The 26,611-nt window shown below is 32.5% G+C and overlaps 2 protein-coding genes across 2 annotated transcripts; both read left to right on the plus strand.

Moving 5' to 3' along the window:
* Positions 1 to 1,518: 1,518 nt before the first annotated feature.
* Positions 1,519 to 15,074, plus strand: LOC108469721 (calcium-dependent lipid-binding protein-like). Its single transcript, XM_053031916.1, has 12 exons — positions 1,519 to 3,079; positions 3,235 to 3,343; positions 4,509 to 4,610; positions 5,241 to 5,291; positions 5,558 to 5,678; positions 11,852 to 11,973; positions 12,136 to 12,234; positions 12,405 to 12,485; positions 12,587 to 12,672; positions 12,826 to 13,051; positions 13,457 to 13,621; positions 14,304 to 15,074. Exons 2-12 carry the CDS (start codon positions 3,239 to 3,241, stop codon positions 14,682 to 14,684), a joined length of 1,539 nt encoding a protein of 512 aa, XP_052887876.1. The 5' UTR covers positions 1,519 to 3,079; positions 3,235 to 3,238; the 3' UTR covers positions 14,685 to 15,074.
* A 6,006-nt stretch (positions 15,075 to 21,080) lies between these two features.
* Positions 21,081 to 23,909, plus strand: LOC108468995 (RING-H2 finger protein ATL2-like). The gene is made up of 3 exons (XM_017769867.2): positions 21,081 to 21,418; positions 21,609 to 21,706; positions 23,538 to 23,909. The coding sequence occupies exons 1-3, from the start codon at positions 21,260 to 21,262 to the stop codon at positions 23,716 to 23,718; spliced, it is 438 nt and encodes a 145-aa protein (XP_017625356.1). The 5' UTR covers positions 21,081 to 21,259; the 3' UTR covers positions 23,719 to 23,909.
* The last annotated feature ends 2,702 nt before the right edge of the window (positions 23,910 to 26,611 follow it).

Genomic DNA, 26,611 nt, shown 5'->3' on the forward strand with positions numbered 1-26,611 from the left:
ATCATAGTTTGTAACTACGTGCCATACCGGAGGTGAAAATTTTATCCTGGATCTTCAAGATCAATGTATATATCATTCCACCCATACCTCATTACACTAGTCTAGATACGAAGCTTATGCGCCAAGGAATGAGTACTCATTCTTTATACATACACCACATCTTGAAGTTCTTTTATCGTGTTTGACCATGCATGCAACTGACTCTAAGAACATATTTCTTTAGATGTAAACACCAGTGACAAAGGACAATGGCACTTACCTTACAGAATGACAAAAACAGTTAATCGAAACAATACAGACTATAACTCTAGGTATGAAAGAACTCACCAAAATGCTTTACTCTAGAGCTTTATTTACTCTACTGGTTCTTTACCTTTTGTACTAGGGCCTTCTTCCATGTCTTTAGCTAAACAATGAAACAACTCCTAAAATCATCAAAAACTACCAAATGGCTATGACATAACAAACATTTATAGACATGCAAACAGTTTTGGGTAGAAGTTTATTTCATACCTAGTATTCAAAATATACTACCACATTTCTTATGTTAACAGTTTTCTATCTATCTGGTAAAACTTAAAGGAATGTTTAAGAATTTACTAGTAGACAATTATTGTAGAAGCTATCCTGAGCTTTAATAGTTAGCACCTTCGTTAGTAAGAAAGAACTCTCTTGGTTTCTTTGATGATAATAAGGTCTAGTGGAGAAAATGATTTAGAAATCTTCTCTCCACTACTACTCTATCCTATTTATAGCAATCTTACGGATAAATCCTAATTAGAACTATCTCCAATCATTTCTAGCTCTCGCACGTTTCCACTAATAAATCACATCTTACGAGGCCCTCCAAGTGTCCTAATTATCGACATGTTACCTCCAATAGGACATTAAATGACTGAAACGTGTTCCATAAGCTATTTTACTTACTCTAGTCACTACATAAAAACACGAGTGACGATTTCATTTGGATACTCACTAATATATTTGTATTGGCGAAGTTCTACGAAGTACTTCGCCATACAGTCACCAACCTTCATTGGGCTAAGTCCAACAACCTAGGCATCCTTTACTGAAGTTATCTTCCCAATTCGACTCGGTTCGTCAAATCAAGGTGTTACAACTATTATATATATATATATATATATTTAATTTTATATATTTTTTAAATATTCAAGAATTAGGATCAAATTGAGATTATTTGTAAATTTTGAGGGTTAATTTTTAAAATTATGACTAAGCTAATATCATATGTAAATATTACGGCTAAATTTGTCATTATACTATTTTTTTAATAGGCATGTCAACTTTTTGGTTGTGATTTTAACAGGAGTGACCAAAATAACCGAACTATATAATATGGGTACTTAAATCATAAATATTTTATATTGGATACCTAAAATTATTATTTTTATAATTAGTTAACTATGTATTTTCTCCAAGATTAATTAAATAAAAATTACGAGGAGTTCGTTCCACTAAAGGGGTTCTGTACTTATTTAACCTATATTTCTGTATTTTTTTTTCTTGTAAGCACGAAAGATTGAAACAGAATATTTAAGATATTCGGAAGAATTTTAACATTGAACTGTCTTCACGTATGATTTAATTATCTATGATATTATTCACGTATGCCTTCACTTTCACTTGCACCTTCTTCTTTTCCTTCCCCATTACTCTCATCAGAAACCACGCTTCATAAGTTCTTCATTGAAGCTTAGAACTGTGAGCTTTCACCATTGCCCGCAATCGAGTTACTCAAAGCTAACATCTTGGGGGTCAAACATCGAGTTGAGTTCTGCATGATCTTGCTGCTTCACACCCATAACTGACTACAGCTACCTTTGGTGACAAATGGCGTTTGAAGATATTTTGGATAAGTTGAAATTGATATTTTTGTTTTTTGAAATTTTTTGTCATTATTTTTTTTGTCATTATTTTTTTTTTCCATTTCCACAATAACAGGTCGAAATAACATCGGGTTCTTTCTTTTTGGCGGTTGGAGAATGCTTTCCTTTGTTTTTCCCTCTCAATTTCTTGTCTTCACTGCTGCATCACTAGTACATCGGAGAAAAGGGACAAAAGCAATGCAAATATCCCCAATTTTTAGGGTTTCTCCTCATTTATATTAAAAGATTTGGATATAGTTGTTTATTTAAATGTACAACAATGAATTGGAAATTACATAAATTAGGTGGAAAATTAAAATTTTAAGGAAAAAATCCAGCTTCGATTTTTGTTTGTAAATTTGAGAGTGGCCAATTTTGGTTGCTTAAAATGAAATTTTTTTTATAATTAGATGATGATTGCTGCAATTTACCCATTAGTCTCCCATAGTAACAAAACCGACGGACCTCGTTGAACAAAAACAATAACAGACAGACGTGTAATTAGAAAAAGAGAAAATTAAAGGGATAAAGTAGCATTTAGTCCTTGATATAAATAATTTTTTTATCTGAGTCCGTGAAACTTTTGGTCGTAAGCATGCTTGGAATTTGACAGTTTTTTCAATTTGATCCATAAACTTGAATTTTGTTAAAATGTGATAATGTGATTTTTTAAATTGTGTGATGCCATCACATAAATTTTTAAGAAAAAATATATAATTTCTTTATAATTTTTTGTATTTTTAGATTTTATATAATTTTTTTTTTAAAATTTTCACCTTGATGGAAACCAAATTAGATATTGGTTAAATGGGGAGAAGTTGCTGAGTTCTAAAACTAACATAGACAAAAGAAATTAAAGGACTAAATTGAGAGAAATCGACAAGTTAAAGAACTAAATGTTGCTTTATACCAAAATTAAACACTAAAAGATTTTAAGGCAAAGAAGAGTCTTTCTCGGCTTTGTCTTCCTCCAATCCTCAATCCAGCTCTACTTTGCTTTTACATTACTCGAATGCTTTTCTTTTTCTCTTAGTATTTTATTTGCAGTCCCAGCTGCCATTTCCAGCTTCTTTTTTTGTTAGAGACGTTTCCTGTTGGAGCTTAAATCACTGAGTTATTTGGATTGAAGAAAGTTTTCTTAAGCAGCAAAAAAAAAAAAAAAAAAAAGAACGGAGAAACCAAATTGTTTAAACGTAATTTTTTTTTTCCTCTTTTGGATCCCAATTTTTAGTTTCACTTTAACTCTTTCTTTCTTTGTTTATCATTTCATGCATCCTACGCTTACTTGCTTACTTATACTTCTTTGGGTTAGTTTTTTTTAAAAAAAGGTTTTATGTTTGAAATCCAGGAAAATGGGGTTGGTTTCTGGGATGTTTATGGGGATGGTATTCGGGATTTCATTGATGGCTGGTTGGCGTCATATGATGAAGTACCGAAGCACTAAACGAATCGCCAAGGTATCTTTATTTCACGCAACTTTTTAAATCTGTTTAGATTTCGTTAATTATTTAATCACAATTCGTTTAACTTTTCTATTTTTTTCATTTATTTATGAAATGAATTAAAGAGAACGCTGAACTTTGTAGTTGAGTGAGTAAATTCATTGTAATTTTCCTTGTATTAAACGACCCCGCATTTTTTTATCAGTAGATTAGTTAATTTTTTAAGTTTAGTTTCCTTGATGGAGCTGTGTCAGCATAAGCATCCTCTAGTAGAAGGAACTTTCAATTTGCTACTTACCATCCTAATCAAATTTGATTGTATGTAGTAGGGCGGTTATAAGAAATTATTTGAGTGTTTCGTGGTATGTTGATGTTGGGTTGGAGTTGAAGTAGTGAAAGTGGTCAAATACCTGTAGAGGAGGACAAAAAGGTTAGAGGGTGCCGGAGGTAGTTCTCCGGGCGTGTTATAATGCTTAAGTCAATGAGGGTATCACGAGAAAGGAAATGGATAGAGTAAGGTGAGAATGTAGACTTATGGTTAGCTGTGAAAAATGGGCTATTTATACCTGTTTGGGCGACTTTCTGAGCATCATGTATTTTTCTCTTGATGGGATTTGGTGGTCAATTGGTGAGAGGTATCGGTGACCATCCTAGTGGTAGAATCTCCTTTGGTCCTTGATGTAACAAATGAGTTGACCTCTGGGAGCTCATAGGTGGTCGCATGACCTTCTAGAGTGTGGTCATGGTTATTGGGTGGTACTTTTGAGCTGTGCTTGGGTTGCTTGGTCAATGAACATTCTAGGCTCAATGGGTTGAACAAGGTGGTTTTACTGTAGCTTTTTCTTTGTTTTTTTCTTTTTTGGTATATTCAAATTTGGGGGAGGTGTATGTTTTTCACATGGTTTGAACCTTGGATATTGAGGCCAACTTACAAATCTTTTTGCCACTACAATAGTAGCTTGGTAACTTCAATTTTTTTGTGCTTTCATGTATTTTGTTTCAAATCCTCATGTTTTTTTAGTTTGATGCAAAAATGGGGAGGAGCATATGTCCCTTGCTCCATTTTTGGTTCGTCTTTATGGCCGGAAATCTGATCTTGCAACTTAGTGAGCTTTTAAGCTTTCAGATGAATGAAACTTTTTGGATCCTTATTAATTATAATATTTGTCTTCTTTGACAGGCAGCTGATATAAAAGTTCTTGGGGCTCTCAGTAGAGATGATTTGAAGAAAATTTGTGGTGATAATTATCCTGAATGGATATCTTTCCCTGTCTATGAACAGGTTGGTTTAATGGTGTCAAATCAATTAAGATTCTTGTTAACCTTCTTTTAGGCTACTGTGGTTTATGTTCAACCTGAAGAAAACCAAATTTCTCTTGTTTCACTTGTAAAAGCAAAAATTATTTCTTCACGAGAAGTTTGGAATTTTTCTGGACCTAATAACTTGTATATTCGTGTCATTGTTGTGTATTTTTGCTGTCATAATATTGCTTTATTCATATAAATTTTGGGACATTAATAATTCCTATATATAAATTTTGATATGTCCATGTATTTTGTCACGTATTCCTTTGTTACTCTGATTTGGGTATGACTGTCAAACACGAGCATGTTCTATTTTCCAAGATTTCATGTATTTGGAGAGTCTTTGGAGGATCATATTTCTATACGCATGCTCAAATATGCATTGAATATGGGTGTTGGATATGTGTAATTCAAGAATAATAAAGAGTCAGAGCATAATAAGTGTATTCATGATGCATTTTTGTTGGTTTTATTGCCTAAAACATGCATCTTCGGCTACCAGATATATCTACATGTGTTAGGTATTGAATAAATGTACTTTAATTTTGTGATTAAGATTTTATGCAGTATAGTTGCTTACCTTTTATACTATGGTTGGCCCTTTTAGGTGAAATGGTTGAACAAGCACTTGAGCAAGTTATGGCCTTTTGTTGCAGAGGTAAGCTGCTTGTTCTTTTTATGGTTATATTTGCGACCGATCAAGATTTTGCTCGTAAAAGTTAAAGAATCTTAGCAGTGTGCCTTTTGTTTAACTGAGTGTTTCCACTAGAATAGATTCAATTTTGGCAACTTATTCATCTTCTTTTATGTTTTGTTGAGTGAAAATAATTGCAAATTTGCAGTTGTTTCATATGCTACATTTGCTCGCAGATAAACCTGCATTAGGTTCACTGTTTAAAATATTTTGAAATGTTATCTTTTCAGGCAGCATCAGCGGTAATCAAAGAGTCTGTTGAACCTCTCTTGGAAGAATACCGACCTCCTGGTATTACTTCACTAAAATTCAGTAAACTGTCTCTTGGTACTGTAGCTCCCAAGATCGAAGGTATGACTTAATGGAGAACTGTGACCTCATTTTGCTTGCTTTTTAGCTAGTGGGTTTTGTCATGTTTTCAAGTAGCAGAGTTTTCTAATGCAAATATATGCTATTGCAGGCAGCTCATAATAAAGTGATAAATTAGTGCAAGCCAAACCGAAAAGTGCACATTAAATATATCCAGAAAATCAATTAATGAAAATTAGTGCTAAAATCTAAAACTAAATTAATATAAAACAAGGTTTTGTGTTCTTATGAGATTAGACCTATGATATATTTCACACAAATCTAATAATCCCTTAATATGCTTTTTGACCAATGGAAAAGTTAATCTAATAGTCCTAATGTAATTTATACATCTATTTCAGGTTGTGGCTTCTCTCTATTCTAAAATAATCTTAATGCTTAAATAGTCCAAAAGCCTAGTCAAAGTAGAATCCCTGTTGTCCCCAAATAGTAAAGTCCGAGACAAGTTTTCGCGCTTTGCCTTCATGCCTTCTCTTTTTTCACACTGTTATGCGCCTTGGCGTAAGATCTAGTCACAGGTCTAGACGAGAAAGTATCCTTGCTTCGACCTATGGTTACTCAAAGGCAGATTCGTCTTTGACTGAACCCCCTTCCCAAACTAACGTTTGTGATAAAAAATAAAAACCCCTCTTTTATTTCATATTGGCAGCCTTTTTATAGGCTGTTAATTACAAAGGAAAATCCTAATCTAATTCCTAATTTAAAGTCCTAATAGAATTCCTAATTTAAAGTTTATAAGGAAATAAAAAACCTAGTAAAACTAAAACTCCCAAAGAAATTAAATAAATGTAGAATTCTAATTCCTATTCCTCCGTTGATATTGTTTTCCAATGAAAACATCTATATCATTCTCCCCTCTCGGAGTTGAGCTTGTCCTCAAGCTCAAATTCGAGATAAGTCGCTCGAAAATTATCAATTGGTTCCCAAGTGGCATCTTCTTGAGGGCATCCTGCCCATTGCACTAATAGTTCCCGCCGACCCCGATTAAGCCTGGTATTAATAATAGCTTGTGGAGTAGGCAAGGCCTTGCCATCATATACTAAGGGCAAGTCTCCAACCGCATCTGGTTGAGGTCCCTTGTATTCTTTGAGGAAAGAAACATGAAATACATCATGTATTCTGCTGCCTGTAGGTAATTCAAGCTGATAGGCCACTGATCCTATTTTGTTCAAGACTTTAAAAGGACCAAAATATTTTGGCTATAACTTGTGATGCTTCTGTTTAGTTATCGTCAATTGTCGATACTGTTGAAGCCGTAACCAAACCCAATCCCCGACTTTAAAATTCAACTCTCTGTGCCCCAAATCATAAGTGGCTTTCATTCGTTCTTTGAGCTTGCAAGAGTCTATCCCGAGCATTGTGTAAAAGTGCATCCCTATCTTGTAGAGCCTTATCCATGCCTTCAATCCTTGTAGAACCAATTGAATAGGAGAGAAGTCGAGGTGGATCCCACCGTATACTAATTGGAAGGAGTGGCCTTTAGGCGGTGTGATATGAGGTGTTGTAGCAATACTCAAATTTATGGAACCCAATCGACCTTTGTCGTGGACGATCACTAGAGAGGCATCGTAGGTACATTTCTATTGTTCGGTTAACTACCTCTGTCGACCATCGATTGGGGATGGTATCTTTGAGGAAAAAGCGAGCTTAGTACCACTTTGACGAAATAATTCCTTCCAAAACAGTGAGGAAAACTTTATCATGATGCGAAACTATGGATTCAGCAAGCCATGAAGTCGAATACCTCTGCAAAAAGACGGTAGCAACAGATATAGCGATAAATGGATGGGAGGTAAAAATGGCGTGCTTGACGATCGTCCACAACCACCATAAGTACCGATTTCCTTTTACTTTGGGTAGACCCTCCACGAAATCCATAGAAATATCAGCCCAAACATGTTGTGGTATTGGAAGAGGTTGAAGTAAACTTGCGGGCTGTAAATTTTGCCATTTGTGGCATTGGCATACTAAACAATGTTGCACAAATTCTGAGGTTGCAAGCTTCATTCCTTTCCAAAAAAAATCTTGGCGAAGACGATACAATGTTTTCAATTCCCCTTCATGTGCCATAGCATGTATAGAGGAGATAAGAGTGAGAATAATTGGTGAGGTAGGTAAAAGGTACAACCTCCCTTTGAAGAAAATCAACCCATCTTGTGCAACCCAATCGAGCCCCAACTCTCCTTGTAGAATTCTTTCTTTGGAGTTGTGATAATTCGGGAAGCTTTATTTCTCGTCGATGGCTTTAAGAATTTCAACTTGAGGGAATGAAACAGTCATGAGGTGTGGTAAGTCTTCGTCTTTTCTAGATAAAGCATCTGCAGCCCTGTTCAACTTCCCTGCTTTATATTCCACTCAGAAATCAAACCCCATTAGCTTGCTAATCCAATGTTGTTGTGGAGATGTCGTAAGTCGTTGGTCTAACAAATACTTAAGACTGAAGTGATCAGTACGGATGAGGAAATGCCTTCCCCAAAGATAGGGTCGCCATTGAGTCACTGCCTTTGCCAAACCAATTAATTCACGTTCGTAGGCAGCCAACTTAAGGTGTCGATCTGCAATCTTGCAACTGAAAAAGGCAATGGGGTGTCCTTTGCAGTAGTACTGACTCAAACCCGCTGTCCAAGCATCACATTCAACCACAAATTCCTCCATAAAGTTGGGTAATTGCAAAACTGGGGTCTTTGAAAGAGAAGTTTTAATTGGGTGAAAGCAACATCGACTTCCTTAGTCCGATTGAAGGCATTTTTCTTTAGAAGAGATGTTAAGGGTGCGACCACTTGTCCATAATTCTTGATGAATTTTCTGTAATATCCTGCCAACCCAAGAAAGCCTCGTAGAGCCTTGGTAGTTTTAGGAGTTGGCCAATCGGTGACATCTTTAATTTTAGTGTGATCAACCTCGACCCCTTCACCATGGATGACATGACCGAGGTAGGTTACCTGAGACTCTCCAAAGAAACACTTGGATTTCTTTAAGAACAACATATTATCCCGCAAGAGTTCAAAAACTAATCTTACATGATGCATATGTTCAGTCCATGTTTTGCTATAAATTAATATGTCATCAAAGAAGACTAAAACAAACTTACGCAAGTAAGCGCGAAAAATGTCATTCATCAAACTCTGAAATGTGGAAGGGGCATTGGTAAGCCCGAATGGCATGCTCAAAGTGTCCATGGTGGGTTCGGAAGGCTGTCTTTTCCACATCAATAGTTGCCATTCTAATTTGAAAATATCCCGATCGTAAATCCAATTTTGTAAAATATTTTGCCCCATGAAGTTCGTCCAACAATTCATCCACGACAGGAATCGGATATTTGTCTTTAACAGTGCAAGCATTAAGCTCTCGATAATCGATGCAAAAACGCCATGACCCGTCATGCTTCTTTACTAATAGTACTGGAAAAGAGAATGGTGATCTACTGGGTCGAATGATTCCTTGTTGTAACATTTGGTCACACTGCTTCTCAATCTCATCCTTTTGAAAATGTGGATATCGATAAGGCCTGACTACAATTGGTCCCGTTCCTGGTTTGAGAGTTATACGATGGTTACATTTGCGGTTAGGAGGTAACCCAGACGGTTCTTGGAATAAATGCGCAAATTCTACCAGTAGCTTATCTAATACTATATTAGTTAAATCCTGTCCCTGTATCAAGCTGAGTCGTGGAACTTCCTCTGGGTGCTGCCCTTGCCAGAGTATCTTCTTCTTGTTTACTGCAAATTGCATAATTAAGGAGCTGAAATCCCATAAAATTGGACCAAGGGTACACAACCATTTAACCCCCAAAATCATATCAAACCTTTCTAATGGTATTGTATAAAAATCAGCTTGAAAGTTGTCATTGGCCACAACGAACTGTACTGATTTACAAATGCCAATGCTAGGAACCCGTTCTCCGTTTGCCACAAATACTTGCAACCCCCTTTTCTTAACCCCCTTTTCTTTTGTATTTTCAGTCCCAATCTTGGCACTAGACCTTCGCGTAGAAAGTTATGTGTACTGCCTGAATCAACGAGAACTAACACTGTTTTTCCTGACACCTTTGCTGGTAGTTGCATAGTAAATGAATTGCAAGTTCCTCTAACGGCATGTAAGGAAATTTCAAGATCATCTACCTCATCATCTTGCTCATCTTCAATATCTGGTACTTCTATCCAAAATAGCCTTTTACATTTGTGCCCCATGGAGTAAGACTCGTCACAATTATAACACAATCCTTAGCCCTTCTCTCCGCCATCTCTCGCTCGTGTCAATCTTTTGATAAATGGTGCGGAAGAACCTACTTTTTGTTATTCCCCATTGGTTTCGTTGTTTGTCCTCCTCCCTTTGCAAAGCTCTTAGTTGTTGGAATAATGGAATTGCTGCCAGTGTTTTGGGAAGCTGACCAGTTTAGATTGGTTTGAGATAACATCTTGGAAGAGACTTTTTGTTTCCGTTCCAAAGCTCGAGCCATATTCATTGCAACTCCAAGGTTTCCCGGTTGTTGCATCTCGATATCAATTCTAAGTTCCTCTACTAATCCGGCAGTAAAAATGTTTACTTGTTGTCGAGGTTTAAGATCAGTAGTCCTAGCCAGTAGTGATTGAAATTGACGTTGATATTCTTCTACTGTCCCAGTTTGTCTCAAGTTTGCAAGTTCCCCCAAGGGGTTATTACTCATAGGTGGCCCAAACCTGACATGACAACACTCTCTAAAACGCTCCCAATCCAAATTTGCCTCCTCTTCCTCGATTTGATCAAACCACAATTGTGCTTCTCCTAAGAGATGGAATGAAGCTAAGCCAACTTTGTCTTCTTCGTTGGTCCGCTGATTGCCAAAAAATTTTTCGCATCTTTTTAACCATCCTAAAGGATCACCAACACCATCATAAGTGGGAAATTCCATCTTGGAGTATCTTGGCACCATGCCCCCACCGCGTTGTGAATCTGAATTTCTTTTCTTGCCTCCACTGCTGCCTTGTTGTTCATTATTTTTTTCTAAATTCTCTTTCGTTGTCTTTTGGACCGAAGAGATAAAATCGCCATCTGCTCCTCTAATGCTTGTTGCCTTGTAGCCATTTGTTCCATAAATGCCTCCACTTGGTGTCAAAGTTTTTTCGTCACCCATGACAACCGACTCGATACCAAGTTGTTATGCGCCTTGGCGTAAGATCTAGTCACAGTGTCTAGACGAGAAAGTATCCTTGCTTCGACCTATGGTTACTCAAAGGCGATTCGTCTTTGATGAACCCCTTCCCAAACTAACGTTTGTGATAAAAATAAAAACCCTCTTTTATTTCATATTGGCAGCCTTTTATAGGCTGTTAATTACAAAGGAAAATCTAATCTAATTCCTAATTTAAAGTCCTAATAGAATTCCTAATTTAAAGTTTATAAGGAAATAAAAAACCTAGTAAAACTAAAACTCCCAAAGAAATTAAATAAATGTAGAATTCTAATTCCTATTCCTCCGTTGATATTGTTTTCCAATGAAACATCTATATCACACACCTGAACATAGCATTCATGAAACCAATTGCCAAGGTGCTCTCCACTTGAGTTGTTGAGTTCTATTAGCATTTATCTCCGTAATTCCAACACTCTTTGACTTGGTTTTGGTCCTAAAACAGGCACCAAAAGTACACTTAAATTTCAACTCAAAGTTAACCTATGAACAAACTAACTATATTAAACTAATGAAAAAGCTAATCAACTAACCATAAAACTCAAGAATCTATTTCATTTTTAGCTCGAAAGATGATTAATAACTCTATAGTTAAAGAAACTTTGTATCTGCTGAAAGGATAATCAACCTTCCTGATCCCCTGATTGTCCAAATTTCTTTCTTACCACGGCATTTACTTTTTTTTTTTTCTCCAATGCTTTTAGCTTATTCAAGTCATATCTCCCTTCTTTCCAAAGTTCTCGATCTAAAGCTTTTGTGGAGAGTGTCTTGGTCTTGTCTTAGGATTGTGATAATTTTTCATGATGGAGCACTTTGGTTAATTTGTGAGATGGTTAGACCATGAGACTCAAATGTACGGATACATATAACTGGTTTTTGTTAGCAGGGGCCTTTTTACTGCTCAATTTGATTTATAAAGTTCTGTAAACTATATGAGTTCCTCGCTTTAAGCATTTCTATCAGCATGTTTGCTTACACAATGCAGGTATTCGCGTTCAGACCCTTAAGAAAGGCCAAATCACGATGGATATTGATCTTCGGTGGGGTGGTGATCCAAGTATAATTTTAGGTGTTGAAGCTGCACTTGTTGCCTCAATACCGATTCAGGTCAGCGCATCAGCAGCCTTTTGAACTTTTCATCTATATTAAATGCAAATGTAATTATGTTTCAACTCTGTAACATACCGTATCACTTCTTCTATTGTAAGAGTTCAATTCTTATGACATGAGATTATGGGTTCACTATTAGTGTGTTGCTTTATGATGCAGTTGAAGAATCTCCAAGTTTTCACTGTTGTTCGTGTCATCTTCCAACTTGCTGAAGAGATTCCTTGTATTTCTGCGGTAGTTGTTGCTCTCCTTGCTGAGGTATTGATACATTGCTGCAAATGCAATGGGGTTTATATAGGTTGTTTGATGTCCTTTCTGCTTTCATACATTTTTTGTTCATTCAAGTTTTGCTACAAAATGTCGAAATTCGGAATAATGCTATCTATAACTGTTTTGAAATCATGGATTCCTTTTTTAAATTCAATCAGCCAAAGCCTAGAATTGATTACACTCTGAAAGCTGTTGGTGGAAGCTTAACAGCGGTTCCTGGAATTTCAGACATGATTGATGTAAGTTTTCTTGGTTTATATTCCCACGTTTTGACCGATTTGCTATTCTTAGATACACTAACTGAGATTGTAGATTGTTCCAACTTTATCGTATTCTGTAGGATACTGTGAATTCAATTGTCACAGACATGCTTCAGTGGCCACACAGAATTGTTGTTCCAATTGGTGGTATACCAGTTGATACAAGGTAATTCCAAAACATTGGTTCTCCGCTCTTTTTCCATTTTGAGTGATAAACTGAAAAACCGAAGAAAAAAGCTCTAGTTGCACACTTGTTTTGGTTTTAATTTCCGGAATTTCTCCGATATGTTGCTTGAATATCACTTTTTTTGTTATGCAGTGAATTAGAGCTTAAACCGGAGGGAAAGTTGACAGTTACTGTAGTCAAAGCGAATGATTTAAAGAACATGGAAATGATTGGAAAATCTGATCCTTATGTTGTCGTGCATATCCGACCTCTCTTCAAGATTAAAACAAAAGTCATCGAGAACAACCTGAATCCCATTTGGAATGAAACATTTGAGTTGATTGCCGAAGATCGAGAGACACAGGAACTCACCGTAGAGGTTCTGAACCAGTTTCTCTACTCCTTTTTTTTGCTTATGGTATCATCTTAGTGGCTAAGCCAGGGGGCAGTGGCCTTGGCCCCCTTGGTTAAATGTTTGAATTGCACTTTTAGCTCATCTTAAACCTAAGTCATTCGATTTAATCTCTTTTAGCCCCTTTCGTCAGTGGGAAATTTTCATTTTTCACCCTTTCTAAAATTAATATTTCAATAAGCTATTTTAACACACAATTTGTAGTTTTTACCCCCAAAATTTTTTTATTCTTATTCCGCCCCCAACAAAAATTCCTGGCTATAGGGGATATGACATTCCAAAACACTCTTAATACATGGAAAAACTTACAAAGAATTGAGTATGTCCATGCCGTGCATATACTCGTATTTGACATTGATATTCTTCAAACAGGTTTTCGACCAGGACATTGGGCAAGACAAGAGGTTGGGAATTGCAAAATTCCGTTTGATTGAACTGGAACCGGAGACACCAAAGGAGGTTAATCTGAACCTTCTGTCCTCACTTGATACACTTAAAATAAAAGATAACAAGGACAGGGGAAGTTGTACCATTAAGGTATTGTTTTAGAATTTACTTTCTTTATGCTTGATTTATTAGTCTTAATAGTTGCTTTTAATGTAATTAAGTCATATGTTCCTCTGATTTTTCTCTTTTCTTGAAATACCCATGTCGAACGCATATTTGGCTTTGGGTATGGACACTCCAAATACCTGTTTTATCTACTTGTATCCTCCTTTTGCTTCTAGTTTTATCTATTTGATGCCCTTTTTTATACCATTGGAATGTCGAGTTTCATTTTTTTTGTTAAAATATGCTCCGAGTCTATGTATTTTTCGTATATTTAAATTTGTCTCTCTACTTTTATTTCAAGGAATTTAGTTCTTCTTCTTTTCAGATTTCAAAATTCAAGTCCAGTTGTGTATATCCTTATAATTTTTCTTCTAAATTCAAGTTCATTACAATGTCAATTTTTTTATGTTATATAGCTACCAAGTGAGTATTTTTTGTTTTTTCAGAATGTCAAACCAATGAATTTAAGAGAAATTTTTTAATGGTATTGACAATTGGACTTGAATTGTGAAATCTAAAATAGAGGGACTAAAGTCCCAAGTGTGCAGAGAGTACAGAGACTTGAAGCATATTTTAACCTCTCTTTTTTTTTTTGTGAATGAGGTTTATCTTCAGTCAAGTATTGTATTTTTTTCAGATTAATATAGTCTCGATTTTATGCTTTCAGCTTTTGTACCATCAATTTAACAAGGAGGAACAGTTGATTGCTTTGGAAGAAGAGAAGAGGATCCTAGAAGAAAGGAAGAGATTGAAAGAAGCCGGAGTAATCGGAAGCACAATGGACGCACTCGACGGAGCGGCCTCACTGGTTGGATCTGGTGTTGGTATGGTTGGTACCGGTATCGGTACTGGAGTTGGACTTGTGGGAAGTGGTGTCAGTGCTGGAGTTGGGATGGTGGGGAGTGGCCTCGGAGCTGTCGGCAGTGGACTGAGCAAAGCAGGAAAGTTCATGGGGAGGACGGTTACAGGGCATTCCAACAAGAAAAGTGAAACCACCACCACTCCTGACGAAAGCAAGGAAGAAAATGGTGGTGCTAAGCCACAGTAACTCAGAGAACAACTACATGTTCACCCCTTTCATTTTGGGAAGGGGGATAGATCGTACCGTTCAAACCTCTTTTTTCCATGCTTGTTCCCACGATGTCCGGTTTCAACAGTTTGTAGCATGTAGTAATCAAACACAGCAGTTCTGTTTGGTCTTTTTATTCTCTGTTTCTGTTCTGATAGTAGGCAGTCATTATCTCGGTTATGTCCGATGTAGAAGTACAATCATGTATATAGAGGGTCTATGCGAAGTTATTTTCGATATATGTTTGGATATGCCTTCGAAGCAACACTTAAAAGTACATTGTTTGCTGTTTTGTCATGTATCCGAATCTGTGTTTGTAACTAAATTTGTAATAATAGCAAGTTCCATGACTTTTTTTGTGAGATATAATTTTTTAAAATTTATAAAAAAATTAAGATATTAAATATATTTATGTCAAATAAATATCGTTTCTCGTGAGTTTGCAAGTCTCATCCCCATCAAGTGAGGCGTTTTCTAAATTCGGTGAATCTTTTTATGTTCTTTTTAGGGTACAGAAGGCAAGATTCTGCCATAATAATAATACCTTCCGTTGAGGGTTCAAGATTCTACCCTTAATAATCTTTAATAAAAATTGGTTTTTTGACCCCTCAAAATATTTGGTAAATGCAAATTAATAGAAATTAAATTTTTAGTGTAGTGGAAGTGTGCATGCTTTTTAGTATTTTAAATTAAATGATGAAAAAGTGTCTTTAAACAAACTCAAGCATAATGAAGTGAAGTAGGATTATATAAATTCCAAACATAATTATGTTGAGTCCACTATTAAAACAATCAATTATAGGGGAAGAATTCAAATCAATCAAAAGAATATTCAATATTTTGGTGCAAGGGATAGTCAATTATTAACATCATACATTCAAAGACTTATCCAAGTGTAGAGTTGGGAGGAAATTATAAAAAAAAAAGTAGATATTAAGAACTATGACATTAAGTTTTGGTGGGTTTAGTCAAAATTTTATAAAAATGTTAGGGATTTAATGAGAAATTTTAAATTTTTGGGTGATTTAGTTAAAATTTTGAGAGGATTAATGAGAATTTTAAAATAAAAAAAAAAGAAAAGAAAAGAAAAGAGGATCTAATTGAAATTTTTTAAACTTTTAAAGGGTTTAATTAAGATTTCTATAAAATTTAGGAGCCTAATTAAAATTCCAACTTTTTGAAGGGCTTAATAAAATATTTTCAAAATTTTCAAGAGCCAAGGCCAAGGGCGAATCCATAATTTTTTTAGTGGGTCAAAATTAAATTATAATTTTTTGAGAGGTCAAAATATGGTTTTTATTATTTAATAATTTATGATTTCATCATCCTTAAAGTGATTAAACAAAAAAAAATCATTTTTTGAGAGGGCCAAAGTGTATTTTTTCCTTATTTTAACTTAAAATTCCATTATTTAATAAGGACTAAATTGAATATCTTATATTTGGGGGAGGCCCCTTGCCTGCCCCATTAAATTCGTCTCTAACCAATATTTTTTAGACTCTTGTTACCATACATGATTAACTTTAAGAATTTTCTTCTATTAATTTATTTAATTATCTTTAAGAGATGATATTCAATAAATTTAGAGTTCAAATCTCAATATTTGCAATAAATTATATTTTTAAAAATCTTGAAATTTTTAGTAAAAGTTTTTAAAATTAGGAGAAAAAAGGGGCAATGCCACTCGTATAGCATTCCACTAATGGTTTTAGATTCCACTTTTATTAATTTATTCAATTATTTTATTAACAATTTCATTATATGTTCGATCATATTTGTTATTTTTGACACAATGTCTAAAACTATACATAACTTCTCCAACTCGTAAATAGAAAAATAATGCACTTAAGTGCACTCAAACTCTCATTCTCTTACATTAACAATAATACTCATATATAATAATTGATTATATTGAGAGATGATGAAAGTAAAGCATCTTCTAATCATAAATATATATATATATATATATATATATATATATATATACTTTGCATATAAAAGGAAGAATCACATGAACAAGCAAAGCCATATTCATTTATAGAAAATGGTATTTTATAGAACAGAGAGCAATATCTGGAGTTTTCAATCACTCTTCTTAAGCATATATTCTTGAATCAACCACAATCCATCTTTTCTGTATAACAATCATTAAACATCTTTAAATTATGATTCTATTTTTAATTTATCTTTAAATTTCAAATCATTTTAATTATATCTCTAATTGAGGTTATGTTAATTAGGTCATTCAATTGCTAAAATAATTAATTTAATTGTTAAATAACATGTTAGATCTTGTGTGATATAATTTAAAATGAAAATTTTAAATATTGTAAAAATAGATATTTTAAAAATCTTAATTTTAGGTTTTTGAAGTTTTAGTTAAGCTTAATCATTCACTATTTCTTTTTTCTTTTTCTTTCTTTTTTCCTAATTTTACTTATTGATTGTAAGACTCGAACCGATTCACTTCAGATTAAGTGGATTTTTTATTTTAAAAAGTGGGTGTGGGGTAGGATGGATTTTATCTTTTGGAAAGTAATATGGAGTGAATATGATAATTGCTTATCCCATCCCCACCGCTTCACTATATGAAATTATCATTTTATCTTTATATATATAACTATTAAAAGGGTAAGAATGTTATAATGTATAATAGTGAAAATTCATATATTTATGTTTAAATACTCTTTGAAGAATCAAGTTTAAATATTTACTTGGCTTTAAAATTATTGAAAATATTAAAGATAAATAGCAAAAATTAAATCGAGACGGAGCAAAACGGAGCAAGTCTTATCTTAATTGATACCATTGCTGTTAAAAGTTAAAACAAATAGGAAGGTCTGAATTCGAATGCGCTTAATAGGGTGAGTAATATTCGATTCGACTTGAAAAAATTAAAAAATAAAATTTAAGTTTTGAATTATTCAAATTGAATTAATGAGTTAATCGAATAATTCGAATAAATCAAATATCAAACTCTTCCCCCTCAAACCCTTTTACTTTCCCAAAAAAAAAATTTACTTTCTCCCAAACTCTCAAGACTCTTTTTCTTTTATTTTCTTCCCAAAATTTTTACTTCTCTCAAACCCCAAATATTTTTTCCTTTTATTTTCCTAAAAACTCTTCTTCTTTTTTTGAATTTATGTTCACTATTTATATTATTAAATTAATTTTCACATTTTTACTATTTATATCATTGAATTATTTAATCATGTTGAATCTTTATCAATTTCTATTAAAATTAAATTCTTGATGATACCATCAAATATTCAGTATTAAAATTTTCTGTTGGTATCAATTTACACTTTATCTTTAAAATAACTTTTATTAAAAACCACATTTTTATATTTAATAATTTTTAATTTTAAAATACATGGTGACAAGAATCATAACATTATTGAAACAACTAAGCAAGCAAAGAAGCTAAATCATGTATAAAAGATTAATAAATAAATTATGAGGAGATGAAAGTTAATAACTAATTTAATTACGGTGGGTGGCAATGACTACAAGGATCCAAAGTTATTTTTTAAATTTAACTCGAACAAATATTTTTTATTCGAATTTCATCTCACTAGACTCAATTCAGTAAAATTTTAAATCGAGTTAGGATGATAAAATAGGATTCATCAACTCGATTAACTTAAAATTTTTTCATTCGATTCGATCAAACGCTCACCCCTACGCTTAAACACATATTTTTCATGCAATAAATTTTAGGCAAGTTATTTTTTAACACGTTAAATCTAAATTATTTAGGCAATAAATTAACGTGTTTAAAATTTTATCTACATGTTTTAAACATGATCTTTCTCAAATTCGATATGATATTTGATGTCCAAACTATTATTAGACTAATGGAAGAGTCCACTCCAAATCCAAATTAACATTTGACATTCAAATTACTATTAGATAAAAAAAAACTCCATTGATGTAATACAGATACTTTAAAATTTCAATTAAAATATTTTAAAATTAAAAATAAATTTAAATTTTAAATAATAATTTAGACCAATTATATATATTGATGTTGATTTAGCTTAAAAAACTAATAAAGTTGAAAGTTGAAACCGTTTATTACGTTTTCTCTGTTTAAAGAGTGAAAAATGGTTACGAGGATAGGGTTAAGCCACACCCTTAATAAAATAAAGGCATAATTTCAAAAATCACCCTTGATGTTTTTGTTTTTTTCACTTAAGCCCTTAAGCTTTCTTTTTTGTCATTCTTATTCACAACGTTGCAATTTTTTTTCAGAGAAGGCCAAAATTGACAGAAACCGTTAGTCAACCAACGCTTAACAATTGTCTGACGTGGCAAGACTAAGCACTTTGTTTATTTCTCTGAATAAGAATAAATAAATAAAAACCCAGAAAGTTATTAGCTTAAATTTTTCAACTTATCTTTTCATTGATGCAATAGATTTAAGCAAAGACCCATTTCTCTTCCTCATCTCTCTGTTTTTGCGCTCTGTTTAAGAGTGTTGGACTGATGGCGGGTGGTTGTAGGGACAAAGCGCAGTCGTTTCGTGGATCTCGAATTGACTAACTCATTGTGATCGGTGTTCTCCTCACTATGTCATCGCTTTCATTTTCCCTCAGAACCTCATCAATCCCACCGCCGCAGCTGGTAGAAGACGAACAATCTTGGGTCTGGGATTGGGTTTGATTTTGAGTATTTTGAGAATAAATAGCCTTATTAGGAATTGCTTTGAGATTGTAATCTGAGAAGGAAGCTTCCTCAAAAATTTGTTGGCCTTTCCGGTTGAAGAACCGCCGCTGACGGATGAGCCGACGGGTCTGGATTGGGTTGGGGATGAATGTGATCTCTCTTCATGGTTTGCTAATTTCTTTTTTGTTGTTTCTCAAAATACACATATTTCTTGAATTTATTTCCTTTTGAATTTGTTTTATAAAATTTAAACTTTTAATACGTTTTAAATTATCATTTTTTTATTTTTATAAATTTTTAAAAATATCATTTTTTTATTTTTATAAGTAAATTTTAAAAATATAAAATGCCACGTTAGTGATAATGTGTCATGTCAGGAAGTCATTTGAAAAAGTTGTAACCTTGTGGATGAGAATGACAAAACAAAAAGCTTAACGGCTTAAGTGAAAAACCCAAAAATGTTAAGTGGTGATTTTTACAATTATGGCTAAAATAAAATAACTCTAATCGTGAACCTTAGACTAGGCTTTATCCAAATGCAGCAATCACTCAGATTTAAAATAAATAAAAATTAAATAATATTACACCATTTCATATATGAATTTCATCTACTATTAATGAATTTAAATACGACATTTCATTATCTAAAATAAAAAATATACGAAAATTTATAAATAATTAATAATTTTATTTTAACACAAAATATTAATAATAATTATTATATATATATATATTTTAAATACAATCAACTCGGTCTAGCTTTAGTCGATTTGAATTTATGGGTTTATGTTATAATTTTAGTAGTATTATTTATAAATATTCTATTTTTTTACTAATGATGAAGTGTCGTATTATTCATTAATAATGCATCAATCGTAAATAAATAACGAGGATACAAAACCACGTATCATGAGAAATTTTTCATGTACCTTATTGATATACAATAGTTGCATTATATTTCAATTAAATATAATGTCAAGTTAGATCAGATTTCTAAATAATAAATAAAATTGTAGTTGTTTGAACTAGATCAGTTGATAAAATCGATTGGATTGTGAATCGATTGATATACCAATTCAAATAGAGACGTCAAATCGATTGATCCGTGAATCAAGTATTGATCAATTGAATCAGATTGAATTGTTTAAACTCATTTTTTTTAATACTTGATTTAATCAAATAGTACAATCGATCGACTCGATGACTTAACCAATTCAACCACTTATCTCATTATAAAATATAGAATCAAGTTAGATTGGTTCTCTAAATAATAGATAAAATTATAATTGTTTGAACTGGATCAATTGATTAAATCGATTGGATTGTGAATAAACTGAGTAACAGTTCAAATAGAGATATTAAATCGATTATCCCATAAATCGAGTATTAATCGATTGTATCGGCTTGAAATAGTATGACCTGGCTTATCCAATTCAACCACTTACCCCATTATAAAATCCTCTGTTTTTTTCCATTCACGAAGCTATAAAACATTAATGCAGATAGAGAGATTCTCCACCTTAAATCGACTAAGGAATGCACATCCACAATTTTTTTACCGTCGATACTGCTGCAAATTTGTAGCCAAAACTTACAACCAGCTACTATTACAAAAACTGGGTCCATTGAATGTGATTCCAAACATTAAACAACAAACAATCCATTTTGTCCTTTTCTTTCGAATCCTATCCCCCACCATGCCAAACCGATAATATACCGCCATGTGGTAGCCTTCTTTTCTTTTCTCTTCAGAAAAAAACCCACCCTTTTTTTCCCAGTTTTGCCTCCAAACATGCTCATTCTCGGAAAATCCTGATCCAGGTCTTTCTTAACCTTTTTTCTTTCTCGGGAAAATAAAAAACAAGGAAAATTTCAAGAGAAAAAAGATGTTTGGTTCAGGCATGAATTTGATCACAACAGTGATCGGTTTTGGAATGAGTGCCACTTTTATTGTGTTTGTTTGTACGAAAATGATCTGTCGGAGAATTAGAGGGTCCCAAACCCGACTCTTGTTTCAGACCGAATCCAGGATTGATCTCGAACAGGTTCATTTCGTTTTTTAAAGCTTGTCTGGATTTTAGAGATAAGGTTTTTTATTTTTTTCTGAATTTTGATTCCTTATCTGTCATAACATTCAGTATATTCAGATTCATGGGCAAATTTTCGAACTCGTTTTGATTACTTTGTGGCATTGAATTTTGGGGTTTTTCTAAAACATTAATGGTTTGATGGCAGGCAGAGGCAGAAATTGGAGGGGTTGAACCAGTAGTGGTAGCTGCAATACCCACCATCAAGTTCAATCGTGAAGCTTTCAAGTCCATGGAAGATGCACAGTAAGTTTTTTCTTTCCCTCAGCCGTTTTATTCTCTTGTATCAATGGTAAAATTACAACAGAGGCTCCGAGGTAGATTATATTTTATCATTTTATTCAAAAAATGAGTAAATTAGTTCCTATACATTAAATTAAATTAGTTTTTTTATTTAAAATTTTCATCCATTTCTACTATTAGAAATTGGTGCGGTTGACGGAATACCGGACAATTACACATGGTGTGCTATATATACTTTATGTTGATGTACATGTAACAATTTTTAATAGTAACCATGGATGAATTTTTTAATAAAATAATCAGTTTACTCTTTGATCTAACGTATAATGACTAATTTGCTATTTTTTAAGTAGAAGAAAAAAAATACAATTCGACTCTTAATATAAAGACCTCCACCGTGAAAAAGTGAATTCCATTTTTCATTAATTTCATGATAATTATTCAATTTAGTGATTGTGGTAATTTTTAAATTGGTTAAAATATGCCATAGGTCCTTACATTCTTCACAAATTTGGAATTTAATTCTTATACTCAAATTCAATTGTTAACACTATTATTTTTTTGTTAAACTTATTGGTAAGACATTTTGAAATAAAATAAAAAACTTACTTGATAGCAATATAACTAAAAATGATTTTCTAATGAACTTGAATTTAAAACAATAATTTTAACTGTGTTAACAGTTGAACTTGAATTTTGAAATTTAAAAAGTAGATAGATTAAATGTCTAAAATAAAAATATAGAGATTAAATTTTAAATTTACCAAAATTCTTAAATTTAGGGCATATTTTAATCTTTTAATTTTAATGGTGGTTAAAAATTATTTAGTGTCATAAAAGTTGTATTCTAATAATTAAAAGAATACATAATTGAGATCTGGGATGAGTTTTTCTTAACTTTATTTGTGGTATTAAAAATGGGATAAATCAATATTTAGTCCTTGAATTTAGTAATTTTTTCTCTTAATTTGGTTTTTAATTTTTTTGTCCATATTAATTTTTGAACTTTGTAACTTTTCCTCATATTTAAGTCATTTCAAGTTATTTATTTAGATGATTTTGAATTCAATTCTTTTGAGAGCTTTAACTTTGGTTAATTGAATTTCTTTATTGATTTTATGTCAAATCAAGTTAATTCATGTTTGAAATTTCAAATCAAAATTGATAAAGACAAACTAATGTCAATTGTCAAATATATATTCGACACTTCCAGCCAACATAATTCTTTTAGGTAACTATATTAGTAGTAATCTAACTATGTTTTTTTTCTTTTTAGTAATTTAATTATGAAAAGTTACAAAATGATCATTTAACTATTTTATTTTATTTTATTTTATCACTCAACTATCTTAATTTTTAGAGTTTCCATTTTTACGTTAGCCAATTGGTGACAAAAAAAGATAAAAACGATAATTGTATGATCTATTGTAGTTTGCCCAATTTTTTTATTACAATGAAGCGGTTTTCCGGGTTCCTCTCCTTGACTGATAGGTTTTTTTATGAAACTTGTTATTCACTTCGTAGTATTATCTTCCTATGTTACTTCAATTTTTTTTAATATATCGAAAAATCATATCTTATAAAATCTCAAACACATATCTTAAATAAAAATACTTTATAAAACAAAAATTATTGTCGCTGATTTAGTTTTTTAATAATTTTATTATAGGTTTCGATCATATTTATTTTTTGACATAATATTTAATCTATAAATAAGAAGATAATGCGTTTTAGCATACTAAATTTATATTTTTCTATATTGACAATAATACTCGTACTAATTAAATTAAGACTCAATCGACCAACTCATTTAGTTTCTGGTTTTGTGAATAAGATGCTCGATATGCTTAGGCGAGTACGAAGAGAAAGAAGTGCTAAGAATCATGCCCAAGTGTGCCCATAATTTTCACCTTTCTTGCATCGACGTTTGGCTCAGAAAGCACTCCACTTGCCCGGTTTGCCGTACGCCGTTACTCGACTCGTTGGAATTCGACACTGGCCAATCAGGCACGTAAGATCGGATCCAATTACTCCTAAGCCTTTATTTTCTTTGAAATTTTAATATCCGATACGTTTGGATATATTAAAGAAAATATATTTGAGTCCATTCGTGGGTGAAAAGTATGGCACTGGGTGGGATTTTCTGTTGACTCCATTTTGTACATAAATTACCATTCCTTCAATTTGATTGTTGTATTTAGTTTTACCCTCTCATGTGTTATCTTTTCATTGAAATTTACCTTATGTGATTACTAGTGTAATAATACGAGAAAAATATTTATTATATATGTATTACAATAGGTAGATATAAAAAAAGAATAGTTAGTATAAATTTGAACTTGAATTTTGAAAGAAGAGTAAAAGCCTAAACTTTTTCCTTCTTTTAGCTAAAAATAATTTATAGAAATGGCTAAATATTATCAATTGAATTAGTTTATTACTAACATGTATACTAAAACATGTGTAAAAATAATAATTCTACCAAACGTAGCATTCACTTGGAAAAATACTAAGATTTTGAGCTTTAAATTTGTTGAATAAAAGTTTACAACACATATAGCAATGGATTTTAGGTTGAATTTTTTGATTGTAAGGAGAAGTTTTTTTTGGTATTGTTTTTTCATCCACAAAATTTGAGCCCAAAATTTTACTTTAGAGACATCAAACTTTTTTACCACTTAACCTATTGAATATCAATACTCTATTCAGTTCTATTCATTGGTGTTTTGATTTACAAACTAATAGGTTAAATATGCTCTAAGTCTTTGTACTCTTCATACATTTGGAATTTAGTCGTACTATTATTTTCAGTAATTTAATCTGTCTGGTATGCCTCGCATTTATCGGACATATTGTAAGCACCTTAGACGAGAATCGACGAGCAATCAAAGAACGGCCAAAACATGCCCAATGTTAGGACAAGGAGTGTCGGCTCGTCGGGACAATATTGTGACGAAGCTAATGGGACGTTGCATTGTCACGACATGTTCTCCTATTTGGTAGCTGTGTTCTAGACTTCAAGAAAAACTTCTTCTCTCAATTAGACTCTGATTATTCTAAAGATATTTTAGTATGATTAGAATTCTAATTTTAGCCTATTTAAAGGGGTTATTGTATCCCTGTTTTGTTAAGCCAATTAAAACGTAGTCACATATGAGTTTTAGTGGGAGTTTCATGATAATTCTGGAGAGTATTTTATACCTACCCCTTTTGTGAGTGCCTTACGAGATTTAAAGTTTTATTTATCTGTTTGCTCTTTGAGATTTTGAGCTTTATATTTGGGGTCTTGAGTAATGTACAGGTTGTACATTTAAGTTTATTTTTTTATATTGTACTCTCGTTTGTTTACTCATTTAGTGAAAAGTCAATATCTCCTTTACCCATGATTTTTATCCTTTTTTGAGGATTTTTTCACTTAAAATATTTATGTTCATTCTTCTACCTTTTCTATTTCGTTGTTTATATAAGTTGACCACAACAAGCTGGTATCAGAGCTTGGTTCAGCTTTTGCAAATCGACTCGTTCGACGACAAAACAATTAATTTAGATAGAGATTTTTGACGGGATCATAAATTTCAGTTTCTGGTAGTTTCAGATAATTATGAAGGTAGCTGATGTAGCCGAGCACAATGATGATGATTCGTTATTCTCCATACATAATCAGGTTGAACGTAGAGTCGTGTCAAATGTCAAGCATGTGCTTGATTTAGAGAAGAATCTCATCCCCTTTTGGTTTTAAGTACTCGAATGGTCTGCAGAGTATTTGAGGCAAGGTTGGTCGCAGAGGGTTAGAGTCAACAATGAATATAAGATTATAATGTTTTCATACTATTTATGAGTAATATAAATTCTGCGTGGTTTTATATTAACTACTTAAGCAAATTTTTTTAAAGTTGCATAATTCAATTTAATGTAAATCTTATTAATTCAAATTCAATTATCAAATTTTAATGAATTAATGATCAAACCGGTCAGACTATCGATTCTTGATCCATTTAATTTGATTAGAATGCGTATTGTTGCCAATGTAGGAGAACGTGGGTTAGAGTGTCTTGAAGTGAATTATCATCCTATTTATGGGTTAGGGAGGGGCTATGGGCAGTTTTAGGTATTGTGTCAAAAAGAGCAGATATGGTCAGAGCCTATAATGAGATTGCTAAAAAAATTCATAAAAATCAAGATTTTTTTTTTAAATTGACAAAAATGATTCAATCGATTTAACGTTAGTTCCATCAAATTTTTTTAATCTTAGACATTTGGTTCCTATCAGTTTACAAGTCAATCAATCTAACCCCTTATTTCGGATCGATAATTAATCAATTTTCAATCCAATTGATCAAATTGACCAATTCGATCTGATTTTGAAAATAGTGGGATGGAGAGTAAAACTAAAGTATAGTATGATAACATCGCCAAATATTTTAGGGTAAACTACAAAAATGGTCATTAAACAATTGTCTTTCTTCTATTTTAGTCATTGAATTATTAATTTTTTCGATTTAGTTACTAAAATTTTCGAAATCAAATATTTAGATGAGTGATAGAAAGCTAATGTAGGCTTTTTTATTGGTCTAATAATACATTTAGCCCTTCAATGTTTACACATTCTAGCAAATTGATCCTAAATATAAAATATTCAACGAATTTAGCCCTTGATGTTTACTAAATTTATCATTTTAGCTCGGAATCTAAAAAATTCACTAAATTTAATCCTCAAAATTTACAAAATTTATTAACTTAATTCTAATTTTAAAAAATTCAATAAATTTAAAAAACCCATCTTGATTTGGAGTTCACTGAAATCATGCAATTGAAAAAACTCAACATTGATGAAGCTCAAGGGATCTTGATTTACACTTATGTATGAACAAATTCTCTAGATGGGCGGGTTTAGACATACCCATCTTG

The sequence above is a fragment of the Gossypium arboreum genome, chromosome 8, assembly GCF_025698485.1.
Source record: "Gossypium arboreum isolate Shixiya-1 chromosome 8, ASM2569848v2, whole genome shotgun sequence".
Lineage (NCBI taxonomy): Eukaryota > Viridiplantae > Streptophyta > Magnoliopsida > Malvales > Malvaceae > Gossypium > Gossypium arboreum.